The 25,050-nt window shown below is 37.5% G+C and overlaps 1 protein-coding gene across 1 annotated transcript; it reads right to left on the bottom strand.

The window, feature by feature from the left end:
• Positions 1–396: 396 nt before the first annotated feature.
• Positions 397–25,050, bottom strand: LRIT3 (leucine rich repeat, Ig-like and transmembrane domains 3). The gene is made up of 4 exons (XM_060011836.1): positions 24,935–25,050; positions 21,724–22,196; positions 2,992–3,297; positions 397–1,579 (listed from the first exon to the last, which is right to left on the bottom strand). Exons 1-4 carry the CDS (start codon positions 25,048–25,050, stop codon positions 456–458), a joined length of 2,019 nt encoding a protein of 672 aa, XP_059867819.1. The 3' UTR covers positions 397–455.

Genomic DNA, 25,050 nt, shown 5'->3' with positions numbered 1-25,050 from the left:
CCATAAAGCACTATGAACAAGAGTGAACATCAAGGCTTAGCTCATTATACTACACTTTCTTTACTGCCCAAAAAACTATCTTTTTAAAATTCAGAGTTTACTTTTTATGACTACTTTCACATGAATTTATTTTTAAGAACTAAAACATTATCCTAAAATATATTATTAACTTACTTAGCCTACCTTGAAAATTATTTCTGTGGACATTTTCTCCACAACAAAAATCAAAATTATTTGTCTTTTCAGTTCAGAAGTCTCGTGACTTTTTTAAAGCACACTTAAAAGCACTCCATTTGTGATTTTCATGAAGGATATGAAAGTGTCCAAAAGTCATCCAAACAGAGGGGCAACTATATACCCTTAGATCCTTAATTTTGTGAAAGAAATTTTGTGGAGCTCACATTTGCCTGAGCTGTAAACCTTAGCAACAATACTCTGCTCTAGAACCCTCGCTTTTAAAAGTCATGAGATTCCACACTTGACTTAGAGCAAAGCAGCAATTTTTCTGAATCGTCTCTGGGCCTTCGCGTCCAAAGTTCCCCTACACTTTGAGACCTGGGGGACAGCGTTTCAAATTGGATATAAGTCTCTTTCGCCAAATCATCTTCCCAGAGGGAGTCTGACTTACACTGAAGTTTGCAAACTTTGTACAACAGGAAAAAAATCAATGGCAAGACAACAACACAGGCAGCACCACTCACCACCATAAGGAAAGACCCTTGAGAATCACCTTCTTCTTCAACTCTGTCAGTAGAAAAGGTGATACATTGGTCTTTCTGGGGAGGCATTCCTTTTGGACAGACACATGCTATATATTGCCAACCAGGCAACAAGCCACTTATGGTGACTTGGTTCTTGCTGGAGTCTGCATTAAGCAGTAGCAGGTCCTTCTCACCATACTTGGAATACAACACAGTCACTTCCAAATTCTGCGTGGTGTTAATGGTGTTCCACATCAAGATCACGCTTTCTTCAGTTTCGCTGACTACCTGGAGATTTTCTATTGTGGCATTCGTTTCCATCGGCAGGGCTTGATCCAACAATGCCAACTCTTCTCTTTTACTTGCACTAGCTGGGGGAAGCTTACCGCTACCCATCTCCACCTTGACATTTCTTTTCCCATCTGGGTGGAGTGACTGACGGCTGGCCATGGTAGTGCTTGTAGATATTCTAGTGCTTGGAGTTGTGGCTGAAGAAACAACGGAGGAGAAGAAAGGAGATAAGGAGAAGGAAGCAGTGGAGGGAGGCGATGAAGTAGAAGTAGGAAGAAAAGTGGAAGAAGCTGGGAAGGAAGAAGAGGAGGAATAAGGCCAGGGAGACGATGATGAACCAGGTAGAGTTGCAGATGTTCTAGATCCCAGCTGGACCTCTTGCTCAGGGTGATCCCCAGTTCTTCTTTCAGAAGTTTCTGATGATACGGTGGTCATGACAACACCAACCACTGTCACAGTAACCACAGCTTCTGACATCCCAGCCAAATTTTTGGCCTTACATTTGTAATCCCCAGCATCCATGTAAGAAATGCCTGTCAAGCTTATTATGGACCATCTGACTCCCTCCCCTGGAGATTCCTGAATTACTGGAAGAAAGAAAAATGCATAATCTGTGAGATAAAAGGAAGAAAAGATTCACACAACATGCCAACTCAAAAGGCAACAATTTCTGGTTCTACACGCATACCTCTCACATAAACCAAGAGGGAAATGGCACGCTGCAAGTCTCTGATTGCAGTTGATGGTTCTGTAAATGGTTTATATGGAAGTGTAGGACATTCTGGGTGCCATGAAGTTTCTATGGGAAATAGTATTTTTTTTGGGGGGGGGGGAATAGTATTTTAAAAAGACATGGGGCTGAGAATTAAGAAACTTTGGCCTTAGTAAACTTTTGTTTACTAAGTAGTATGTGATTCTAGACAAGCCAATTAGTGTCTTTAGGCCTCTGTTTACACATTTTTAAAATAAGGGGATAAGACAAAGTGATTTCAAATATCCCTTCCAATTTTAACCCACTGTGATTCTGTAAAATGTTTATCACAAGACCTTACTTAAATATTTCTCAAAATACTTTTTCATTGTAATAAAGTGTTAACTATCCACATAGTCAGAAGGCATAGTGGACCATTTTCTGGCATGGAGGAGTCATAATTTCTATTCTTATCTTTCACAGTATATTTAATTTAGATAAACAAGTAAACAATGAGGTTTTTATTTATGGAATAATACATAGTGTTTGCAAAATTGGAATTTTAATTTCCTAAACACTAAAATCTGAACATATTTCCTTTCTGTCTTGATTTCTGAAGCTTTCTGAAGAATAATAATATGCACAGAGTGGTATTTCAGTAGCTCCAAATTTAACTCACTGCCTTAAACTGTGGGCTTAGGCCTTGACTTTTGTTTTTAATTCTATCAGGTTTCATTATTTCAGCCTCAATTTAAATTTAATTTGGAAGAATTTAAAAAATATATCCCGTTACTCATCAGAATATCACTATTGAAACTAAGGCCAAAGCATTGATTTGGTCATAGCAGGATCTAAAAACCTGTGTAATCAATATTTTTAAAAATTACACTTTTTGCCTCATAATAAAGTTCCTATGTAATTTATTATTTGAATAATCATTCGAAAATAAGAAACTTGTTTGAAATTCCCTTAAGGAAATTGTAATTGTTATACATTTTAAAGTGAGCAGTATCCAAGATGATGGAGGAAAGATAAAGACAAAGGCCTTATCTGCAACCATCCATCCACTGAGTCATGTTGTTTTCCATCTAAGAAAGAAATCAGATTGTCTAATTTCATCTACATAGTTAATCAGACAAACTGAGGAAAATATTAATCAATAAAGTATACTTTTCAAATTTCTTCCATTCAACAATCTTAGCATATTTTATTAGAAATAACCAGCCAATCTCAAATCATACAAAAACATAAGATTAAGTTCAGTCATTTGTAAACTCCTTGTTTCAAAGGCCTGAATTAAGAAGATACCTGTATAATTAACTGGCGAGCTGTCTGGTCTGGTCCAGGTGAGCTGCGGGGTAGGGTAGCCAGTGGTATCACACCGCAGCAGAACATTACTGCCCAGAGCAGATGTGATCTGGGTGGCCGAGGTCATCACTGATGGCTTCAGACACTGCTCCAGCTCAGCCCGCTGAAACGAAATTCCTGTGAGGCGTTCCGGTTCACTACAAACCATCAGTGGGTCGAGAAGTACTACCACAGGGTCAGCAACTTTTGACAATGCCATTATTTTGGAAATGTGACAGTCACAGAACCATGGGTTGTCCTGCAGGCCTAGACCAGAAGGGAGGAAAAGGTTGAGAAAGGTTTTCCTGATGACTTCTGTTTACATCACAGCCTCGTGGGATGGCATTTCTACACTGTGGCCCTAAAAACATAAGTGCTTTGAAGGATCAGAGTCACCTCTCTGTCAGTTTTGCTCTGCACTCCAGCCACCTAAATCAATATATCTTGTCAGTTCAGATCATTAATGATTATAGCTAACAGTTATGGAACATTTACTCTGTACTAGGCTCTGTTCTAAGCACTTAACCTGTATTAACTGATTTAATCCCAACAATTCTATGAAAAGAATATTATTTCCCCATTGTAAAGATGAAGAAGCTGAGACACAGAGAAACCAAATAACTTGACCGAAGTCATTTAGCTAAGCAATGTCAGAGTCGAGATTTGAATCCAAGTACCAAAGAATGACATAAATACAGTGATAGATTTCTAGGGTGCCATGAAAGTGTGTGTGTGTGTGTGTGTGTGTGTATATATATATATATATATATATATATATATATATATATATATATATATATATTTTTTTTTTTTTTTTTTTTTTTTTTTTTTTGCGGTACTCGGGCCTCTCACTGTTGTGGCCTCTCCCATTGCGGAGCACAGGTTCCGGACGCGCAGGCTCAGCGGCCATGGCTCACGGGCCCAGCCGCTCCGCGGCATGTGGGATCCTCCCGGACCGGGGCACGAACCCATGTCCCCTGCATCAGCAGGCGGACTCTCAACCATTGCACCACCAGGGAAGCCCGAAAGTATTTATATTATTATAAGTATTATTATAGGGTGCTGTGAGGCACCTAACTCAGCCTGCAATATGTCATGATTTTGTGTGATTTTAAGGCATACTGAGGTAGTACAAGTTGTTGTAGCAAAAGTATAGAGTGAGATGCAGGCAATGTTAGGAGACAAGATTGGAAAAACTGGTAGAACATGGCTTGGCATGAGTGTTACATGTGGTGGCCACGGAGGTGCACTGCTCAAATCCCCTTTCAAGAGAGGATCAGCAGCAGGGAATACAGTTAGCTGACAGCCTCCAGTTGCAAATGCCTTCAGGATCTGCCTCAGCTTTCAGAACTGTTAGCCGAAGTGTTGTGTCCCTCAAAGAGGCTATCAGTGAAAGCTTAAAGAAAAGTGAGAAAAATGTTATTGGAAACTAGAGGAAAAGGCACCATTGTTATGGAGTAGCAGAAGGTTTAGCAACACTATCACCTGCGGTTAACGTGGGAAGTAGAAAACGTACTCAATGAAATGAATGTTCTGACTAAGGATATTTCTACACAGTGTTGAAACTGCTGCTTGGTGTCTTCTTGCTGCTCATAGTAAAATGTAAAGGAGAGACAACAGCTAAAGGAAGAACTGTTAAATGTAAAGAACTAAAACTTGCTAAGCTCAATTATAAAACTGTTTCTTACACCCAACCTCTCCAAAATTCTCAGATTAAGAAAGGGCTTCAGAATAAAAGTCAAATCCATGTGGGTGGTTCTATACAATTAGTTGCTAAGATCTCAGAAGAATCTAAGATGGTGCTTCAGAGCATTCAGTCAGACAAGAATCTCCCTAAGGATCTTAAGGGTGATGTCCCATACCAGCCTTACATAAAAAGCCCAAGGCTGGAAAAGATTCATCTCAAAAAGATTTCTCGTTGTGCAGTGAATTATATATTGATTTGTAAGGAGAAAAGACAGAACAGCAAGTTTAAAAAAATCTAACCCTGGTGGAAGATTTAACTGTCCATTCATAAATTCTAGATTTCTGTTTATGCCTATTTTTATTATAACAGCACTATGTGAGTGGTTCATATTTCTCTGCCAGTATTGGTAAAGTTTGCTGTTTTTATTATCTTCCATATTAGAAACTTCTTTTCTTTCATGGGTGAATTACTTTGACCTTCCTCCTCTTACACTTAGTTCTGTGAATCTATGAGCAGTTCTCTAATACTGACTTAAATTCTACTCAACCTGCCAACAAACATCAAATTCACTCTGTCATATAATAATTAATATGTGTAGGGACTTTCCTCATGGTGCAGTGGTTAAGACTCTGCCTGCCAATGCAGGGGATACGGGTTTGAGCCCTGGTCTGGGAAGATTCCACATGCCGCAGAGCAACTAAGCCTGTGTGCCACAACTACTGAGCCCATGTGCCGCAACTACTGAAGCCCGCGTACTCTAGGGCCCATGTTCTGCAACAAGAGAAGCCACCGCAATAAGAAGCCCACACACAACAAAGAGTAGCCCCCGCTTGCCACAACTAGAGAAAGCCCGCACACGGCAATGAAGACCCAACACAGCCAAAAAATAAATTAATTAAAAAAAATTTTTAATTGCTTAAAACAAAAATAAATAACATGTGTAGAACGCTTCATACTTTCAAAACACTTTGAGTTGGTACGTCAGATTTTTTCTTTATAAAATAATAACAAAAACAGACTTACAGATATAGAGAACAGACTTGTGGTTGCCAAGGGGTAGGGGAGGTGCGGGGGAACGACTGGGAGTTTGGGATTAGCAGATGTAAACAATTACATATAGGATGGATAAATAAGAAGGTCCTATTGTATAGCACAGGGAACTATATTTAATATCCTGTGATAAACCATATGAAAAAGAATATATATATGTATAACTGAATCACTTTGCTGTACAGCAGAAATTAGACACAACATTGTAAATCAACTATACTTCAATAAAATTAAAAAAAAATAAAATAAAATAATAACAACACAAGATGACAGTTATTGGTTGCTTCCTATGTGGCAAATACTGCACTTATCAAGAATTGTAAAGGGTCGACACTTTACCCTACTTTAGGGTGACCAACTCATCCCAGTTTGCCACTGTTTTATGGATATTGGTAGAAGATACAAGACTCCTAGTCAAAGATGAAGAATAATTTCTTAATCACAGATCTGGAAGGAGACATTATCTTTATTATATTGGGTAGTAAGCATATCTACCCTTTGCTCTGGAGGGAGACATAGCTCTGCTTTCCAAAGTGGTAGCTCTTGAAAAGGCAGTTCAGAACAAAAGGCAGTCGCAGTGTCTACCTCTGTTCACAAGAGAAACGTGAGAGACCATGGAAAAGAGAGAGACCATGCTAAAGCGTTTGTCTATCTCAATCCTCACAATAGCATGAGGTGGATAATATTAGTATCATCCTCATTTTAAAGATGAGAAAATGCTCAGGGAAGTAAAGGAATCTGCCCAAGGTCACACAACTGGATGCAGTCAGGATATGAATCTTGATATCCTGATCTTAAAGCTCTCATTCTCAACAACTGTGTATATGTTTTATACTGACCTTGGGAAGCTCATATCATTCTTCCAATTTCATACCAGACATTAAGGCACAAAGAAAGTACTGCCTTGACTTTGTAAGTAGCTGAGAGTCCTAAGTCCCATGTGTTTGAGCCTCCTAGTCTAATACTTCTTCCACCATAACTCATCTCTTTGTCACCTAAAAACATCTAGAGCATGGGTGGCAGCTGTAAGTGCTGTCATCTACAAATAACAAGTGTTCAAGTAGTGATGTCTGGAGCATAAATGTCTATAAAGGGAAAGATCAAGAGCTATAAAGTTAACATTTTCATTTATGCTTTGAAACTATTATAAAAATGTGTTAATGGTGAAACAAAATTCTTTAAAAAACAAATCCAATTGGTTATATCTAAAAGTTATGTAAACCAGGAGTAAATATTTTAAATCCCTCAAAAATAAAATATTTATTCAAGTTATGAAATATCTAAGGTCAAGGGTACAACTTTTAAAGCCTGAATAATAATAGTAATATGAGGGCTGAACACATTCAAGTGTTTTTTCTTCTGGGGACAAAGTACAAGAACTCTCTGAAGTTAAACTATTACTTGTACTGCATTCCTTCAAGGCAAAGCACCAACCACAATCAGCAATTTGCATTAAGTAATTTATTTTATATAACTATTCTTGGATGGGGCAAAAGAACTTTGCTTTGTCCCTTTTCTAAAAGGGTAAAGTTTTTCATGCATCACAGTAGTTGGATGTGCTATTCTTTATGAAAAGTCAGCGATAAATTCTAGTACAAAAGTTATTCTGCAGACTATAAGTTCTTGAAGGCAAAATCCATGCCTCAGTCAGTTTTGTGGAGGCAGTTACGCTTAACAATTCAAAAGGGAAAGTAAAGTCTTTTCAACAAATGGTGCTAGAACTACTGGACATCTGCTTGGGAACAAATAAACCTCAACTTCTACCCCACACTATACTTGAAAACTATTTTGAGCTTACAGTCATAAGTATAAAAGCTAAGAATATAAAGGTAAAAACTGAATATAAAAGTTAAAACTATAAAGAAAGAATATCTCTGTGACCTGTAGGTAAGTAAATATTTCTTAGATGGGACACAGAAATCACTAACTATAAAAGGAAAAACTGATAAATCGGATGTCATCAAAATTTTAAACTTTCTGAAGGGCAGAGTCAAGATGGCGGTGTGGGAAGACACTGAGTTAGTATCTCCCCACAACTAGGGCACCTGCCAGCCGCTGGTGGGGGACCCTGATGTCCAAGGAAACGGGAGGAACCCCCAAGTGCACCGCTGGGGGTTGGGCCAAATCTCCTGCGGTGGGAGGAGTCTGAATCACTGGACCAACAGAGAACCTCAGATCTGAGGGAATATTCACTGAAGTGAGGTCTCATAGAGGTCTTCATCTCAGCACCAAGACCCAGCTCTACCCAACAGCCTACAAACTCCAGTGTTGGAAGCCTCAGGCCAAACAACTAGTAAGACAGGAACACAAACACACTCATAAACAAACAAAAAAATGAGATGGCAAAAAAATATGACACAGGTGAAGGAGCAAGGTAAAAACCTACAAGACCAAATAAATGAAGAGGAAATAGACAATATACCTGAAAAAGAATTCAGAGTAATGATAGTAAAGATGATCCAGAATCTCAGAAATAGAATGGAGGCATGGATTGAGAAAATACAAGAAATGTTTAACAAAGTTCTAGAAGAACTAAAGAATAAACAAACAGAGATGAACAACACAATAACTGAAATGAAAAATACACTAGGTTGAATCAATAACAGAATAGCTGAGGCAGAAGAATGAATACGTGAGCTGGAAGACAAAATGGTGGAAATAACTGCCCAGGAGCAGAATAAAGAAAAAAGAATGAAAGACATAACTGCCCTGGAGCAGAATAAAGAAAAAAGAATGAAAGAATTAAAGACAATCTCAGAGACCTCTGGGACAACACTAAATGTACCAACATTCGAATTATAGGGGTCCCAGAAGAAGAAGAGAAAAAGAAAGGGTCTGAAAAAATATTTGAATAGATTATAGTGGAAAACTTCCCTAACATGGGAAAGGAAATAGTCACCCAAGTCCAGGAAGCACAGAGAGTCCCATACAGAATAAACCCTAGGAAAAACACACCAAGACACATATTAATCAAACTAACAAAAATTAACTTCAAAGAAAAAATATTAAAAGCAGCAACAGAAAAACAAAAAATAACACACAAAGGAATCTATATAAGGTTATCAGCTGATTTTTCAGCAGAAACTCTGCAGGACAGAAGGGAGTGGCAGGATATACTTAAAGTGATGAAAAGGAAAAACCTACAACCAAGATTACTCTATCCAACAAGGATCTCATTCAGATTCGATGGAGAAATCAAAAACTTTTCAGACAAGCAAAAGCTAAGAGAATTCAGCACCACCAAACCAGCTTTACAACAAATGCTAAAGAAACTTCTCTAGGCGGGAAACACAACAGAAGAGAAAGACCCACAAAAACAAACCCAAAACAATTAAGAAAATGGTAATAGGAACATACATATCAATAAAAACCTTGAATGTAAATGGATTAAATGCCCCCCCCCCAAAAGACACAGACAGGCTGAATGGATACAAAAACAAGACCCATATATATGCTGTCTACAAGAGACCCACTTCAGACCTAGGGATACATACAGACTGAAAGTGAGGGGATGGAAAAAGATATTCCATGCAAATGGAAATCAAAAGAAAGCTGGAGTAGCAATACTCGTATCAGATAAAATAGACTTTAAAATAAAGACTGTTACAAGAGATAAGGAGGGATACTACATAATGATCAAAGGATCAATCCAAGAAGAAGATATAACAATTATAAATGTTTATGCACCCAACATAGGAGCACCTCAATACATAAGGCAAATGTTTACAACCATGAAAGGAGAATCAACAGTAACACAATAATAGTAGGGGACTTTAACACCCCACTTACACCAATGGACAGATAATCCAAACAGAAAATAAATAAGGAAACACAAGCTTTAAATGACACAATAGACCAGATAGACTTACTTGATATTTATAGAACATTCCACCCAAAAGTGGCACAATACACTTTCTTCTCAAGTGCACACAGAACATTCTCCAGAATAGATCACATCTCGGGTCACAAATCAAGCCTTGGAAAATTTAAGAAAATTGAAATCAAACCAAGCACCTTTTCTGACCACATGGCTACGAGATTGGAAATCAATTACAGGAAAAAAAAACTGTAAAAAACACAAATACATGGAGGATAACAGTGTACTACTAAATAGCCAAGAGATCACTGAAGAAATAAAAGAAGAAATTTAAAAATCCATAGAAACAAATGACAACGAAAACACGACGACCCAAAATGCAGCAAAAGCATTTGTAAGAGGGAAGTTTATAGCAATTCAATCTCACCTCAAGAAACAAGAAAAGGGCTTCCCTGGTGGTGCAGTGGTTAAGAATCTGCCTGCCAATGCAGGGGACACAGGTTCGACCCCTGGTCCAGGAAGATCCCACATGCCACAAAGCAACTAAGCCTGTGTGCCACAACTACTGAGCCTGCTCTCTAGAGTCCATGAACCACAACTACTGAACCCCATGTGCCACAACTACTGAAGCCCGTGCACCTAGAGCCCATGCTCCACAACAAGAGAAGCTACCGCAATGAGAAGCCCATGCACCGCAAGAAAGAGTAGCCGCCGCTCGCCACAACTAGAGAAAGCCCGTGCACAGCAACGAAGACCCAATGCAGCCACATATAAATAAATTAAATAAATTAGTTGAAAAAAAAAAGAAACAAGAAAAATCTCAAATAAACAATCTAACCCTACACTTAAAACAACTAGAGAAAGAAGAACAAAGAAAACCCAAAGTTAGAAGGACAGAAATCATAAAGATCAGAGCAGAAATAAATGAAATAGAAACAAAGAAAACAATAGCAAAGATCAATAAAACTAAAAGCTGGTTCTTTGAGAAGATAGACAAAATTGATAAACCCTAAGCCAAACTCAACAAGAAAAAAAGGGAGAGGACACAAATCAATACAATTAGAAATGAAAAAGGAGAAATCACAACTGACACTGCAGAAATACAAAGAATTGTAAGAGACTACTACAAACAACTCTATGCCAATAAAATGGACAACCACAAAGAAATGGACAAATTCTTGGAAAGATACGAGTTTCCAAGACTGAGCCAGGAAAAATTAGAAAATATAAACAGACCTATCACAAGTAATGAAATTGAAACTGTAATTAAAAATCTTCCAACAAACAGAAGTCCAGGACCAGATGGCTTCACAGGTGAATTCTATCAAACATTTAGAGAAGAGCTAACACTGATCCTTCTCAAACTCTTTCAAAAAATTGCAGAGGGAGAAACACTCCCAAATTCATTCTACGAAGTCACCATCACCCTGATACCAAAACCAGAAAAAGATATCACAAAAAAAGAAAATTATAGACCAATATCACCGATGAACATAGATGCAAAAATCCTGAACAAAATACTAGCAACGGAATCCAACAGCACATTACAAGGATCATACAGCATGATCAAGAGGGATTTATCCCAGGGTTGCAAGAATTCTTCAATATATGCAAATCAATCAATGTGATACAGCACATTAACAAATTAAGGAATAAAAACCATTATGATCATCTCAATATATGCAGAAAAGGCTTTTGCCAAATTTAACACCAATTTATGATAAAAACTCTCCAGAAAATGGGCATAGAGGGAACCTTCGGCAACAGAATAAAGACCATATATGACAAACCCACAGCAAACATCATTCTCAATGGTGAAAAACTGAAAGCATTTCCACTAAGATCAGGAATAAGACAAGGATGTCCACTTTTGCCACTCTTATTCAACCTAGTTTTTGAAGTCCTAGTCAAGGCAATCAGAGAAGAAAAAGAAATAAAAGGAATACAAATTGGAAAAGAAGTAAAACTATCACTGTTTGCAGATGACATGATGCTATACATAGAAAATCCTAAAGATGCCACCAGAAAACTACTAGAACTAATCAGTGAATTTGGTAAGGTTGCAGGATACAAAATTAATGCACAGAAATCTCTGGCATTCCTATACATCAACAATGAAAAATCAGAAAGAGAAATTAAGGAAACACTCACATTTACCATTGCAACGAAAAGAATAAGATACCTAGGAATAAACCTGCCTAAGGAGGTGAAAGACTTGTACTCAGAAAACTATAAAAAACTGATGAAATAAATCAAAGATGACATAAACAGATGGAGAGATATACCATGTTCTTGGATTGGAAGAATCAATAATGTGAAAATGACTATACTACCCAAAGCAATCTACAGATTCAACCCAATTCCTATTAAACTACCAATGGCATTCTTCACAGAATTAGAGCAAAAAATTTTTACAATTCGTATGGAAACACAAAAGACCCCGAATAGCCAAAGCAATCTTAAGAAAGAAAAACGGAGTTGGAGGAATAAGGTTCCCTGACTTCAAACAATGCCACAAAGCTACAGTAATCAAGACAGTATGATACTGGCACAAAAACAGAAAGATAGATCAATGGAACAGGATAGAAAGCCCAGAGATAAACCCACACACAAATGGGCACCTAATTTATGACAAAGGAGGCAAGAACATACAATGGAGTAAAGACAGTCTCTTCAATAACTGATGCAGAGAAAACTGGACAGCCACATGTAAAAGATTGAAATTAGAACACTCCCTAACACCATACACAAAAATAAACTCCAAATAGATTAAAGACTTAAATGTAAGACAAGACACTATCAAACTCTTAGAGAAAAACATAGGAAAAACACTCTTTGACATAAACCACAGCAAGATCTTTTTTGACCCACCTCCTAGAGTAACGGAAATAAAAACAAAAATAAACAAATGGGACTTAACAGCAAAGGAAACCATAAACAAGACAAAAAAGACAACGCTCAGAATGGGAGAAAATATTTGCAAATGAAACAAGAGACAAAGGATTAATCTCCAAAATATACAAACAGCTCATGGAGCTCAATATCAAAAAAACAAACAATCCAGTTAAAAAATGGGCAGAAAATCTACAAACAATAAATGCTGGAGAGGGTATGGAGAAAAGGCAACCCTCTTGAACTGTTGGTGGGAATGTAAATTGATACAGCCACTATGGAGAACAGTATGGAGGGTCCTTAAAAAACTAAAAATAGAACTACCATTCAATCCAGCAATCCCACTACTGGGCATATACCCTGAGAAAACCATAATTCAAAAAAAAGTCATGTACCACAATGTTCATTGCTGCTCTATTTACAATAGCCAGGACATGGAAGCAACCTAAGTGTCCATCAACCGATGAATGGATAACGAAGATGTGGCACATATATACAATGGAATATTACTCAGCCATAAAAAGAAACGAAATTGAGTTATTTGTAGTGAGGTGGATGGACCTAGAGTCTGTCATACAGAGTGAAGTAAGTCAGAAAGAGGAAAAAAAAATACTGTATACTAACACATATATATGGAATCTAAAAAAAAAAAAAGGCACTGATGAACCTACTTGCAGGGCAGGAATAAAGATGTAGACATAGAGAATGGACTTGAGGACACAGGGTGGGAGGGGGAAGCTGGGGCGAAGTGAGAGTAGCATCGACATATATACACTACCAAATGTAAAATAGATAGCTAGTGGGAAGCAGCAGCATAGCACAGGGAGATCAGCTCAGTGTTTTGCGATGACCTAGAAGGGTGGGATAGGGAGGATGGGAGGCAGGCTCAGGAGGGAGGGGATACGACGACGTATGTATGCATATGGCTGATTCACTTTGGTGTACAACAGAAACGAATACAGTATTGTGAAGCAATTATACTCCAAAAAAGATCTATTTAAAAAAAAAAGAAACTTAAACTTTCTTACCGAAGACACCATGAAGAAAATGAATAGACAAGTCCCAGACTTGAGAAAATATTCATAATGCATACAACTGATAAAAGACTCATATTCAATAATAAAAAGACAAACAACATTAAAAAATTATAAAGAAATATACCAATGGACAATAAGCAAATATAAACTGTCAATACCATGACTTATCAGGGAAATGCAAATTAAAATGATAATGTGATTCCACTCCCTGACGTATCTACTCCCAAGAATGACTGAATGAGAAAGACTGACATCAAGCGTTGGTAAGGATATGGGGCAAGCAGACTGTGTTAGTGGGAGTGTAAAACAGTATAACCTCTTTGGAATACTGGTAGTTTCTTTTTTTTTTTTATAAATGTCTGTTGTTTATTTTATTTATTTATTTATTTTTGGCTTTGTTGGGTCTTCGTTGCTGAGCGTGGGCTTTCTCTAGTTGCGGCGAGCTGGGACTACTCTTCGTTTTGGTGCGCGGGCTTCTCATTGCAGTGGTTTCTCTTGTTGCGGAGCATGGGCTCTAGGCGCACAGGCTTCAGTAGGTGTGGCACGCAGGCTCAGTAATTGTGGCTCACGGGCCCTAGAGCACAGGATCAGTAGTTGTGGCACACAGGCATAGCTGCTCTGCAGCATGTGAGATCTTCCCGGACCAGGAATGAAACCCATGTCCCCTGCATTGGCAGGTGGATTCTTAACGACTGCGCCACCAGGCAAGTCCGTGGCAGTTTCTTAAAACGTTACATATATAGCCATCCTATGACCTAACAACTTCAATCCTAGGAATTTATCCAAGAGAAATGGGAACATATGCTACAAAAAGCTATGCACAAAAATGTTAATAGCAGCTTAATTCATAATAGCTAAAAACTGGAAACAGCTCATGTGTTCAACAACAGGAGAAAAGATGAACAATTGGTACAATCATACAATTGAATATGACTCAGCAATAAGTAACTACCGATACATGCAACAACATGGATGAATCTCAAAAACATAATGCTGAGTGAAAGAAGCCAGGCACAAGAGTGCCTCCTAAATGATTCCATTTACATGAAATTCTAGGGCAGGCAAAATTAACCTGTGGTAATAGAAGTAAAAATAGTAGTTTCCTGGGGTGGGAGGAAATTGACTGAGAAGGGGCACAAAGGAACTTTCCGGGGTGATGAAAATATTCTGTATATCAAGAGTCCCCGGTCTTCCCTGGTGGCGCAGTGGTTGAGAATCTGCCTGCTAATGCAGGAGACACGGGCTCGAGCCCTGGTCTGGGAGGATCCCACATGCCGCAGAGCAACTAGGCCCGTGAGCCACAACTACTGAGCCTGCGCGTCTGGAGCCTGTGCTCCGCAGCAAGAGAGGCTGCGAGAGTGAGAGGCCCGGGCACCGTGATGAAGAGTGGCCCCCGCTTGCCACAACTAGAGAAAGCCCTCGCACAGAAACGAAGACCCAACACAGCAAAAATAAATGAATGAATTAATAAACTCCTACCCCCAACATCTTCTTTAAAAAAAAAAAAAAAAAAAAGAGTCCCCAACCTCCAGGCCACGGACTGATACCAGTCCGCGGCCTGTTAGGAACTGGGCTGCACAACAGGAGGTGAGCAGTGGGCAAGCGAGCAAAGCTTCATCGGCCGCTCCCCATCCCTCTCCATCGCTCTCATTACCTCCTGAACCATCCCCCACCCCCACCCTACATCCATGGGAAAATTGTCTTCCATGAAACTGGTCCCTGCTGCCAAAAAGACTGGGGACCGCTGCTGTATCTTGATGAGGGTATGCATTTTGTGCAGGTATACGTTTATCATCATTTACCAAATTGTACACTTAAAATCCACTGTATGCAAATGATACTTCAGTTGCTCAATTTAAAAGAAATTTAAGGAATTCTCTGGTGGCCTACTGGTTAGGATTCCAGGCTTTCACTGCTGTGGCCTGGGTTCAACTCCTGGTCAGGGAACTGAGATCCCATAAGCTGCATGGCATGGCAAAAAAATAAAATTAAATTAAATGTTTAAAAAAATTTTTTTTAATAAAAGAGTGATGTCTCTGGAGATGGACTGTGACGTTGAAGCTGACTCTGCCTCTTTACCAGCTGGAAAAAGAAGGTTATGACAATTACAGACCCACTTCATGGGGTTGTCCTAAAGGCTGAGATAATGCCAGGCAGTCCTCAGAAGAGTGTCTGGCAAGAAGTAAGCCTTAACTGTGTGAATTTGTTTCCCCCATGCCTAGGAAAGAGCAGGCACACCAACAGACTGAGAAGTATTCGTCGAACTAAAACAATGCCATTTTACAGAATTCTGTGGGAATACTCAGGGCCACCACTGCCCTTCTGGCAAACCCCTTTCTGAACAGAAGAGCTCTTTTACAATGGAGCAAATTTGGGTACCAGTAAAAAGGACCAAAAAAGCATTTTATACTCTCTGCTACTGCAGGTTTTTTCCTCCAAGATAAACAGTGATAGGCCTTGCAGTTTGCCTGTGTAAATATGTCCTTATTCTTGAAAAAGAGGCCATGGAAATTTACCTGTATTGCAAATCAACAATCTAGTTTCATAGTTAATTTAAATGTTCATTTACAGGACACTAGTTTACATTTTTACAGATACATTAAAGGACAGTTTTATTAGGTTGATATTTTTATTCACACAGAAGACAGAGGAAGTAATTGAAAAGCCTCTCCCTAAATTATTTTTTATTAAATAAATATATGATTTAAAGAGATCAGTAAAATAGGATATATGAGGAACATAACTAGTATTATTACATACCTTGCATTACAAAGGAGTGGGGAAGAGCATGGGTTCTAGAACCAAATGGCTTGTATTCAAACCCCAGCTCCATCACTATGCGGTAAGTGACTTTGGGCAAGTGTTTTAACTTGTGCCTCATTTCTTCATCTATAAAATGGGGATGAAATGGTATTTACCATGGAGTGAGACTAGAGAAGTTATATCCATAAACTTTTTGGCCATGAGTAAGCATTCCATCAATATTAGCTATTACTATTTATTATTACAAATAGAATCTGTTAACAGCAATAAACATAGGGCAATAAAAATGAAATGGAAACAGAATGTATCCCATTATAATAGTACAAAGGTAAATTCTACAGGGTACCTGGAAATATATAATTGCTACAGTTAAACACTGAGTTCTAGAAAATCTAGAGCTGGTTCTTATTACCATATTTTAATGATGAAATTGGAAGACTCAAATACAGTTAAAAATAACAAAAAAGCCAAACTAGAAAAATCTTTCTTCATAAGACACTCACATCTCAGTCACAGCTGCTATGGATTGTTGTTGATCTAAAATCATAGCCTCAGAGACTGTCCACTTTATATTCTAAAGAACTATCACATAAACTCAACATTTTATTACATTCCTATTAGCAAGATGGAATAAATCCTGTCATCTCCATTTTCCAGATGTGAAAACTGAGTTTTCTGTGTGTGATTCACACACATGAACTAGTTTTCTTTTGAGAGGGGCAGCACTTCTCTTCCCCTTTTGTTACCTAGTAGTCATGACTTTGCTAAGGTCAGCTGCCACACATGGCTGGACATGTTTCAGAATATCTTTTGTTATTTATTATCATGATTAAAAAAGTAATGCATGATCATTGCACAACACTTTGAAAATACAGAAAAGCAAAAAGATATCAAAGAGAATAGTTAACCAATTACTGTAACTTTTCAGACTTTTTCTTTGCAAATTTTAAAATAGTGATCATGCTTTATATACAACTACATAAATTTAATGTTACACTAAAAGTATTTTCCCATTAGTTTTTAAAGAATCTGAACCCTTCCTGAACAAAATATTAGCAAACCAAATCCAACAATACATTAAAAGGATCGTACAGCATAATCAAGTGGGATTTATTCCAGGGATGCAAGGATGGTTCAACATCCACAAATTAATCAATGATTACATAACACTGTATCCAACAAAATGAAGGATAAAAGTCACATGATCATCTCAAAAGATGCAGAAAAAACTTTTGACAAAATTCAACATCCATTTATGAAAAAAACTCTCAACAAAATGGGTATAGAGGGAAGGTACCTCAACATAATAAAATCCATATATGACAAACCGGCAGTCAACATCATACCCAAGGATGAAAAGCTGAAATATTTTCCTCTAAGATTAGGAACAATTCAAGGATGCTCACTCTCACCACTTTTGTTCAACACCATATTGGAAGTCCTAGCCACAGCAATTAGGGAAAAAAAAGGAAATAAATAAATAAATAAAAGGCATTCAAATCTAAAAAGGAAGAAGCAAAACTATCACTATTTGCAGATGACATGATACTATATATAGAAAACTCTAAAGAATCACCAAAAAAAGAACAAATAATTCAATAAAGTCACATGACACTAAGTCAATATACAGAAATCTGTGTATTTCTATACACTAATAACAAACTATCAGAAAGAAAAATTAAGAAAACAATCCCACTTACAATTGCATCAAGAAGAATAAAATACCTAGAAATAAACTTAACTGAGAAGGTGAAAGACCTGTACACTGAAAACTGTAAGACACTAAAGAAATAAATTAAGGATGATACAAATAAATAGAAAGATATCCTGTGCTCATGGGTTGGAAGAATTAGTATTATTAAAATGTCTATACTACACAAAGCAATCTATAGATTCAATGCAATCTAATCAAAATTCCAATGGCATAGCTCACAGAACTACAACAAATAATTCTAAAATTTGTATGGAAACACAGAAGATCCCAAATAGCCAGAACAATCTTGAGAAAGAACAAAGCTGGAGGTATTATGATCCCTGATTTCAAACAATACTACAAAGCTACAGTAATCAAAAGAGTATAGTACTAGCACAAAAACAGGCATGAAGATCAATGGAACAGAATTGAGAGCCCAGAAATAAACCCACATACATGTGGACAATTAATTTACAACAAAGGAGTAAAGAACATACAAAGAAGAAAGGACAGTCTTCAATAAATGGAGTTGGGAAGACTGGACAGCCGCATGCAAAAGAATGAAACTACTATCTTACACTGGACACAAAAATTAACTCAAAATGGATTAAAGACTTGAATGTAAGACTTGAAACCATAAAATTCCTAGAAGAAAACATAGGTGGTAACTTCACTGACATTGGTCTAAGTGATGTTTTTGTAGATCTGACTCCAAAGGCAACGGAAACAAACAGAAAAATAAACCAACGGAACTAAACTAAAAAGCTTCTGCACAGCAAAAGAAACCATCATCAAAACGAAAAGGCAACCTACTGAATGGGAGAAGATATTTGTAAATCATACATTCGATAAGGAGTTAATCTCCAAAATACATAAAGAAGTCATACAACTCAACAACAAAAACAAATAAACAACCTGATTAAAAAATGAGCAGAGGATCTGAATAGACATTTTTTCCAAAGAAGACACAGAGATAGCTAACAGGCACATGAAAAGATATTCAGTATCACTAATTATTAGGGAAATGCAAACCAAAACCACAATGAGATACCACCTCACACCTATGAGAACGGCTATTATCGAAAAGACAAGAAGTAACAAATGTTGGAGAGGATGTGGAGAAGGGAACCCTCATACCCTGTTGGTGGGACTGTAAATTGGTACAGCCAACATGGAAAACAGTATGAAGATTCCTCAAAAAATTAAGAACAGAACTAGCATGTGACCCAGCTATTCCACTTCTGGGTATTTATCCAAAGAATGCAAAAACACTAATTCAAAAAGATATATGCACTCTATGTTCACTGCAGCATTATTTACAATGGCCAAGATATGGAAACAACCCAATGTCCAACAATGGATGAATGGATAAAGAAGATGTGGTATATAGACATACAATGGAACACTATTTAGCCATAACAAAGAATGAAATCCTGCCATTTTTGACAACATGGATGGACTTTGATGGTATTATGCTAAGTGAAATAAGCCAGACAGAGAGAAATACTGTATCATTTCATATGTGGAATTAAAAAACAAACAAACAAAATAAAAGAAAAATAAACTCATAGATACTGAGATCATATTAGTGGTTACCAACGGGTGAGGGGAACGGGGGGGTGGGTTGGCAAAATGGATGAAGGGGGTCGATTGTACAGTAATGGATGGTAACTAGACCTGTGGTGGTAATCACTTCATAGAGTATACAGATGTCGAATTATAATGCTGTACACCTGAAACATATAATTTTTTAAAAAGAATCTAAACCCTAAATCATAAAGCTGTTTATCTCCATGGACAATGAAATTTCATAACCCTTTCCCATTTGATCCCTAAGTTCTCATTCAGATTTAACTCACAAGTGAAAAATATTAATGTTCTATAAATTATTTATTTATATTAATATTAGGAACTAATCATTAGAGAGCTATTAATAGCAATTTAGTAATTTGATTTTATTTTCTATATGTCTCCATTGGGTAATTTTATTAGAACCAAGAATTGCATCCAAAGAAACTTTTAAAAATATGTAGAGAAATAAAATCTCAATGTTTAAGAAAATTTCTAACCATTAGTCTTACTCATAAGGATTAAATTAGTGACTAGAATAAAGTAAATATATACTTTAGTATGGGTTTGCATAGTTCCTATTAGAGTATATATTTTAAGGACTCCACAACTATTGTTAAATTAAATTAATTTTTTTCTCTAACCCATCCTACAATACCTCTTTTATTTTCTAATCAAAAATGTTTGAAGGACTAGATAGATAGTGGGAAAAAGATGAAATAGCTGTGTAAGAAAAATTTCTTTGACCTTTTCTCTATCTGGTTCTTATTATTCATATTTTTAGTTTCATAAGTACTAAAATGCATATACATTTCAACAAAAGTAATGCTAAAGCAATTTAAGTGTTGTCACAGTACTTTCTCTTTTTTTCAGTTAGAAAATTTTTTATGGAAGTATAGTTAAGGTACAGTATTATATAAGTTACAGGTGTACAATATAATGATTCAAAATTTTTAAAGGTTATACTCCACTTATGGTTATTATAAAATACGTAGTACTTTTCTTTTTATCAAAAACATCTCAAATTTATCTTGTATTTTATTTATTCTTTATTTCAGCAAATATTTGGCAAGTGATATTGGTAGGAATTTCTGGGACAATTTCTTAACATCTAGTTGCTTCTCATTCCAAAGTCTTATAAGTCATGTCACTGGCCAAACACTCAGAACTTCTTTCATCCTTCTGACAACTATAACCTCTTCTGCAGCTATGATGGACATAACTTGTGAAATAACAACACAGCCTTATTGGGTGAACAAAACTTTAGCAAATCAAACTGCTTGGTCAAAGCCTCAGGCTTGTGTCTCATACAAAAGTGGAAAAGGCCTCACTGCCCACAGATACCGCTGAGAAGGGTCTCAGTTCATTGATTTCAATCGGGCAACCACATTTACTGGGCATTCACCATGTGCAGAGCACCGTGCAAAGCACTGTGGGAAGACACACAAAAAAGAGAGAAGGGTTTGCTAGAAGGACCTTACATGTTAAAATTCAAGGCAAATACCCATAGAACCTAAAAGAAGTTAGGATCAAAATACACAAAACTAATCACAGCTAAACTAAGAGACCAGACCCATTAGGATACCCATTTAGGGCCAGTAAAATAACTGGTGTCTAGACTAGTTCTTTTTAAATTAAGAATATTTGGAAGATACACTTCCTAACTAATTAAACCAATTAAACCACTGCTGCCTCATAAAGATGCAGATGCCCTTCTCCCACTCCTGAAGAGCCTGATGAAGGGTTGAAAAGAGACCAGAGCAAAAGGTTGGTTGTGGCAGCATATGGAGCACTGGTGTGCTCATGAGAATCAGTGCAGGTTGGTAGATTTTGTCACTCTTCTCCAGGTTCTCTAAGAGCAGCATTAGTCTCTTAGTTTATGAGGCCAATTCCTTTCCCTCCCCTAACATACACAAACATACACTGCTGCCCTCACTCCACACACATGGATGCATACACGCACACACAAATACATGCGCGCTCGTGCACAGACACAAACAGAGCCATTACACCTTACACAGGGCAGATGGGTAAACTGACCTAGATCAAATGATAAAGTACTATTCCATCAAAAGTGCAAGTATAGAGTAAAACAACAAATTCAATAGACATGAAAATACTGCACAACTGAAGGTATACAGAGCAAATTATCTGGATCTGAGAAGCCCAGAGGCTGTGAGCTTACCAAGAATAATTCTTCTTGCTGAAAGGTCCAGGCTTCTGGATGATGCTGTAACTAAGTGGGACCAGCTGTCCAGGAAATCTGGCGGCAGTGTGGTTAATCTGTTGCTTGATAAATCCAAGTAGGCAAGGTTCTTCAGATACGTGACCGCCTCGTTTGGCACACTGGTTATCCTGTTATTGTGCAAATCCAGGGTCCTCAGACGAGGCATGTCCCTCAGAGATGTCCAAGGGAAAGCAGCCAGAGAATTTCCATCCAAGCGCAACTCATGCAGCTGCTTTAGGTTGTAAAAGCTGCTGGTGTCAAGGCTGGCCACAGAATTATAGGTCAACCAGAGGTACTGGAGCTCCACCAGGTAGTAGAAGGCCTCGGCGGGGATCCTATGGACAACGGTCTTCTCTATGCGAAGCTTCACAGTGTCCACGGGGAAGTTTGTAGGTACCTCGTTCATATCCAGGTCACTACATAGCACAGACCTAGTGTCACAGAGCAATGGAAGAAAACGTGTGTTCTGAGACTCATTTGAAAAAAATAATACTTACTTGAAACAAGCATTGAATTTTTCATTCCCTACTGGTTTGCACAAAATATCTATTCAGCCTGGCTAAACTGTTCATTAATAATTTGCCAATATCATCACCTTCTTCTAGGTTGAACTATATGAAATGGTCATTTTTGTAGGTTAAAAACAATCAAATATCAGCAATTTCATGTGATTCAACCTGAGCTCTTTAGGTGTCAGGCCTGTACAATACACATCACATCTATCCCTGTATTTAATCATCACAACAGCCTAATGAGTTAAATATTGGGTAATAGGTAAAGGCACCAGCTCTAGAGTCAGGCTGATCTTGGTTTGAATCTAAGCTCTATCACCTCCTTTGTGGCCACGGAAAGCCACTTCATCAATCTCTCATTCTCATTCTCTCACTTCACCAATCTCTCATTTTCCCACATGGCGCTGTTATGATGATTAATTGAAATGGATGGAAAATTTTACACCTTCCTGGCACATCATAAGCACCTAATGGGTATTTGCTATTATTATCTTCAATCTCATTTTTACAGATACAATAAATGAGGCCCATCAACATTAGGTAACTTCCCAGGAACACAGAGCTAGTGGTTACACAACAACCTTTCAGACCCACAACTGTCCAGCTCCAACGTGCACACTCTTAACCTCTTCAGGAAATGGCCCATTTTAAAGGAATCCCCTACTGAAGTTATAAATTGATCCTTTTAAAGAGGAGCACAAGAGAAAGGAAGAAAAAATGGAAGGAAGGTAGGAAGGGAAAGGAAACAGCAAGTGTTCATACTAGATGATTAAAATTGAGCCCTATTTTAACAATGTGACCCGTGCATTGCTTTCAGCCTAAGGAATAAACCAGGAACTGCAAGTTTATTTTTTTTTACCACTCACTAATTTAAGTGACCTTGAGCAAGTCACACTGTGGTCTTGTTTAGTGGCACGTGTAAAACAGGCATAGAAACACAAGCCTGTCCCATGTGTGGGTATAAAGTATGAAAAATCAGAAAATTTAGATTCATTTAAACCTGAAAAAAAAGACCTATTTATCTCCCATTATATATTCAGTCCCACTGGATTGCTGAAAATGAACAATAAAAAGTTTTGCAAAGCATCATCTAAATTATAATACATTACACATATAGTAAATAATAATTATAAAACGGCCATTCAGTAAAACACATCACATTAAATCAGTGAATTTTTAAAGCCAGGCTATAATGTAAAGAGAGGGAAGAGGCATAAGCAACGTACTGGTCACATCATCTCTCTTTAACTTTAGGAGAAGAGCCTATAGCATCATTGGAATTCTCTAGGTACACTTCTCACTCTTCATCTCTATTTTGAATCACAAATTTCAGTGCTACTTTATACCAGAATGATCCAGCTTCTCCTCATTAAGTCAGCGTTCCAGTGTGTTGTAATGGAGGAAAGCCTGGATTGGAAGCTAAAAGACCTAGCGTCTTTGTCAGGCAGTCACTGCAGCAACTCAATGCTGTGAACTCGGACAAGCCATTTAGTCTCTATATGATTTAGTTTATTCATTTAAAAATGACAGTGGTCAAACTAGATTATTTCTGGAGTTCTTGTCAGGCATAACATGCTATGATTTTTATAAAATCCATCAATAATGGGGCCACCATGAAGAAGGAAACATTTCTGTGATTGTTTTCTCAAAGGTAGCCTGATCTGAGTCATTAACTGCAGCATACTTTTGCCAAGTAGGTCTTTAAATTGTTACATTCTTCTCACTGTCTTTAACCACCTAGTGACTATCTCAAAGAGATACCAAGAGTTAGTAAATTTTATACAATAACAAGACAAACTACACAAAAATACGCGTTATTATTATTTGTATAAAGTTGTAAGATATAAATTGAGCGATTCTTTTAACAAATTACTTTAAGAGGCTTACTGTTCAACCGAGTCGCACAAAAAAATCTGCTTTTGTTATTAATATCTTCTCCAAAAAAAATCAAGGTTTACTATGTTTAGCCAACAAGAATTCTGTTTTGCATTTAACTTCTATCTAAAAGGATTCATGCATATTGTAAATAAATACTTTTTCTCACTCCACAAGTAGATATTAAAGCAACACAGAGGTTAAGTAACTTCTGTAAGGTCCCACAGTGTCTGCAACACAAAGTGTTGACCCATTTCTTTCAAACTCCAATACCTTAAAATGAGCAATTCTGATTATGAACCTCTCTAATTTCACTCATGTGATCGTCCTTCCTACTTCCTAAGGTCTATCCAGTTGCCATGAATAATCCTCAAAATGAAATGGAAAACACTGGAAGCAAATGACCTGGGCATGTCACACACCTTCTGATCGGCCCTGCCCTCTTGTGCTTTCTATAATCAGGCTGAACTGGCCACACGCATTTCAGTGGTTTGACCTCCTGCAAGGTTCATTTTGTGAATACAAGTGCAATGAATATTTTATTAACACGGAATGTGTCTGAGAGTCTCAAATAATTTGAGGGGCTTTGAAGGAGTTAAACTGCTCAAAATGAAAACATAAAGGAGCAGGCAACCAGGATTAACACAATTACGTTAAAGCTTATCTAGATTAAATCTTCTCTGATTTCTGATCAACAATTTGCTTTCAAAAACAAGGCCATCTGGTTTGAGTCCTTTTCCTCAGAATCATTAGAACACTTAGTAGCAAGGAGAGAAGCATACCTTGATCTCATGCCGTCATTTCTGCCATGATAATCACAGGTGCACTGTGAAGGACACGAACAGCTCACTCTTTCCAAAAAGCCAAGCGCAATGCACAGACTTGCAAAGAGACGCAT

Source organism: Delphinus delphis, chromosome 5 (genome assembly GCF_949987515.2).
Source record: "Delphinus delphis chromosome 5, mDelDel1.2, whole genome shotgun sequence".
Taxonomy (NCBI): domain Eukaryota; kingdom Metazoa; phylum Chordata; class Mammalia; order Artiodactyla; family Delphinidae; genus Delphinus; species Delphinus delphis.
Note: the sequence above shows the minus strand (reverse complement) of the source record. Positions and strands in the feature narration are given on the sequence as shown.